General features: G+C 36.6%; 1 protein-coding gene across 1 annotated transcript; it reads left to right on the plus strand.

Annotated features, from left to right (window-relative positions):
* The first annotated feature begins 1,844 nt into the window (after positions 1–1,844).
* On the plus strand, positions 1,845–2,216 carry LOC141641526 (uncharacterized). Its single transcript, XM_074450185.1, has one exon. The coding sequence runs from the start codon at positions 1,845–1,847 to the stop codon at positions 2,214–2,216; it is 372 nt and encodes a 123-aa protein (XP_074306286.1).
* Positions 2,217–2,843: the final 627 nt, after the last annotated feature.

Consider the following 2,843-nt stretch of genomic DNA (forward strand, 5'->3'; position numbering starts at 1 on the left):
CGCTTAATCCACTTTTTTACAATTACTCCCATGTCATTTTTTTTAAAATTTACACCCAATTTAAATGCTCTGATTATATTTTTCACCCAACACCATTTTCGGGTGAAAATATATATGAAGTGATGATTCTGCCCCCGCGTTTATAACTCTGAGTTTTGGGATGACTTTTCGTTTACTTTCTCTATTTCACCTCTTTAGCCTAAATATTTCCCAAAAAATTCCACCTAATTTCCGTCATAATCCATTATTCCGTCATAATTCCCCCATCTATCACACTAGTAGTTTATGTAAGTTTTGCTTGTATCTATCTTTTCGAATTGTTTTAAATTTATATTTTTGAATTGATTGTTAATGTTGTCAAATTGATTTGCAATGTTTTCAAATTGTTTGTTAACCTAATTTTTGGTTTTATAATTGGTTGGCATTAACCGAATTAATTTGTGATGTTTATATTTGTCTGGCATTAAACAATGGGGAGATTTACCTTAAGCATGAGGAGGTCTATTTTCAAATTAAATTGGGGAAGATGAGGGAGAAAGATATAGAAGAGAATGAATAAGAATGAGGAGAAAAAACAAGCTGAGGATTATGCTTGATAAAAGAAAAAAGGAAGGGTAAAATCGTCATAAAATTAATAGCTTAACGCAAAAAAATTTGAATTTTGACGGAAATATGGCCTGAAACTGATTTGGGTGCAAAATGAAATGTGAGCAATTAATTTCGGTGTAACTTTAAAAAATAAATGACGTGGGAGTAATTGAAAAAAACTGAATTAAGCGAATGTGTAATTGATAATTTACTCTTGATTATGATAAGCACGGGGAGAAAAATAACTGTAATACCCCGTATTTTAAAATTTTATAAATAACATTATATTGTATTTTACGAGTTATGTATGAGACGAAATAATAAAATAATAATAACTATAAGACAACAACAACAACAACAACAACATGTACATATATATTTATACTACCATCTTACCTTATATTCGATACTTCGTTTTTTCACAAATTCTCATTATAGACGGGAGATATCCGTCTATAGTTATAAACGGGTTAAATATCCACCCACTTTAAATATAAGACAAGCAACAAGTTGTTTGATGGGCTCCAAAAATATCACCACTTTAAATGACTCATCTTTTCCTATAGGCGGATAAGGGAGACTAATTGCTTTTTCTTATCGTCTAAGATTGATAAATGTTGTTAGTGTTTGTAAGTTGTACCTTGGCAAGAAAAAATCAGAAAGTTCATAGATGGGAGTTATACGTCAAATTGAGTTATAAGATGGATCATACATTCATACGTGTACAGTGTGTACACTGTACACAATCATGCATACGACTTAGGGTCTGATTTTTAATGTTAGCAGAATCAATAGTCAGAATGCTCAAGAAAGACGTTGCTCTTCCAACGTTCACTTTCACCAAAAGAGGAAGATCACCCATATTATTTGCCATATAATTCTTTGCCGTAAATAAGTCGTGCAATATCTTTTGTATAGTGCAATATCTCTTGTATATATAGCCTAACAGTGTTTGTATTTCACACACAATTCTTTCATCATAAATTATATTACTTTTCCATTCAAACGTTCATAAGGTTCTATCATGGTATCAGGAGATTAGGTCCACTAATCTTTCAATCCAATTTTCCTTTTTATTTTGTTTCAATTTATAATTCATTATGCCTAATTCCGAAATCGTTAATCCAATCAATTCGTCTCAACACAATTCGTCATATTCGATTGTTCATGTCGAAAATCCAGGCCACTCAATCTCTACGGTCACTTTTAATGGTACCAACTATGATGATTGGTCACGATCTTTCTACCTCGCCTGAATGGCCAAAGGAAAACTTGGCTATATCAATGGTACCATCAAGAAACCATCTTCTACTGCTGATTCATACGAAAGTTGGGAGTCTACCAACGCTCTTGTCACTCTATGGATTTTCAATAAGATTGCACCGTCGGTACGCAAGCAGATCTCGCTTCGACCGGAGGCAAAACAAGTATGGGAAGACATCAAAAATAGGTTTTGCCAAACAAATGAAGCCCGAGTATATCAACTTCAGGCAGAGTTGATGGCCTGTCGACAAGGCCCAACCGAGAGCCTGATGGATTACAATGGGAGACTGACGACAATCTGGGATGCAATCATAGAGCATGACCCGCTTCCTAAGTGTTCGTGCAACCCGTGTTCTTGTGACTGATTGAATCTTATTAATTCTCGCCGAGAAAAAAAAAAACGGGTACGCGAATTTTTAATGGGTCTTGATGCCCGCTTCTCTAATGCCCGATCACAAATTATTGGTATTACCCCTCTTCCCCAACTAGATATTGTTTATAACAGGCTGCTTCAAGATGAAGGTGTGAGAAACTTGTCTCAACCAAAAACCGACAGTACGCCCGTAACAATGGCGTTTGCTGCCCGTATTACTAACGGGTCTAACGTTTCAGGAGGGGTCGTGATTCTCAAGCTCATACACGCCCTTCCTTTGCTTCTACAAATAACCCGAACCGTATTTTTTGCATTGCTTGTAATCGACCCGGTCATTATTTTCAAAAGTTTTATCGTGTCACGGGTGAATTCCCGGACTGGTGGGGAGAGCGTCCCCGCGACCGTATTTTTGTTGACCCTCATGCCACAGATTTAAGCAAGGCCACCTTTGTACCGGATGTACAAGGTCATGTGAACTAGGATCGTATTTGAAAACAGGGGAAGGCAGGTGGTCATCCACCTAAGGTGCATATGGCAGTAGGAAATTCAGCGCAAAACACTGTTGCTATCACCACTGGTGCATCTTCCTCTGGCCCGTCTCTATCAAACATGGACAGGT

The sequence above is a fragment of the Silene latifolia genome, chromosome 2 (assembly GCF_048544455.1).
Source record: "Silene latifolia isolate original U9 population chromosome 2, ASM4854445v1, whole genome shotgun sequence".
NCBI lineage: Eukaryota > Viridiplantae > Streptophyta > Magnoliopsida > Caryophyllales > Caryophyllaceae > Silene > Silene latifolia.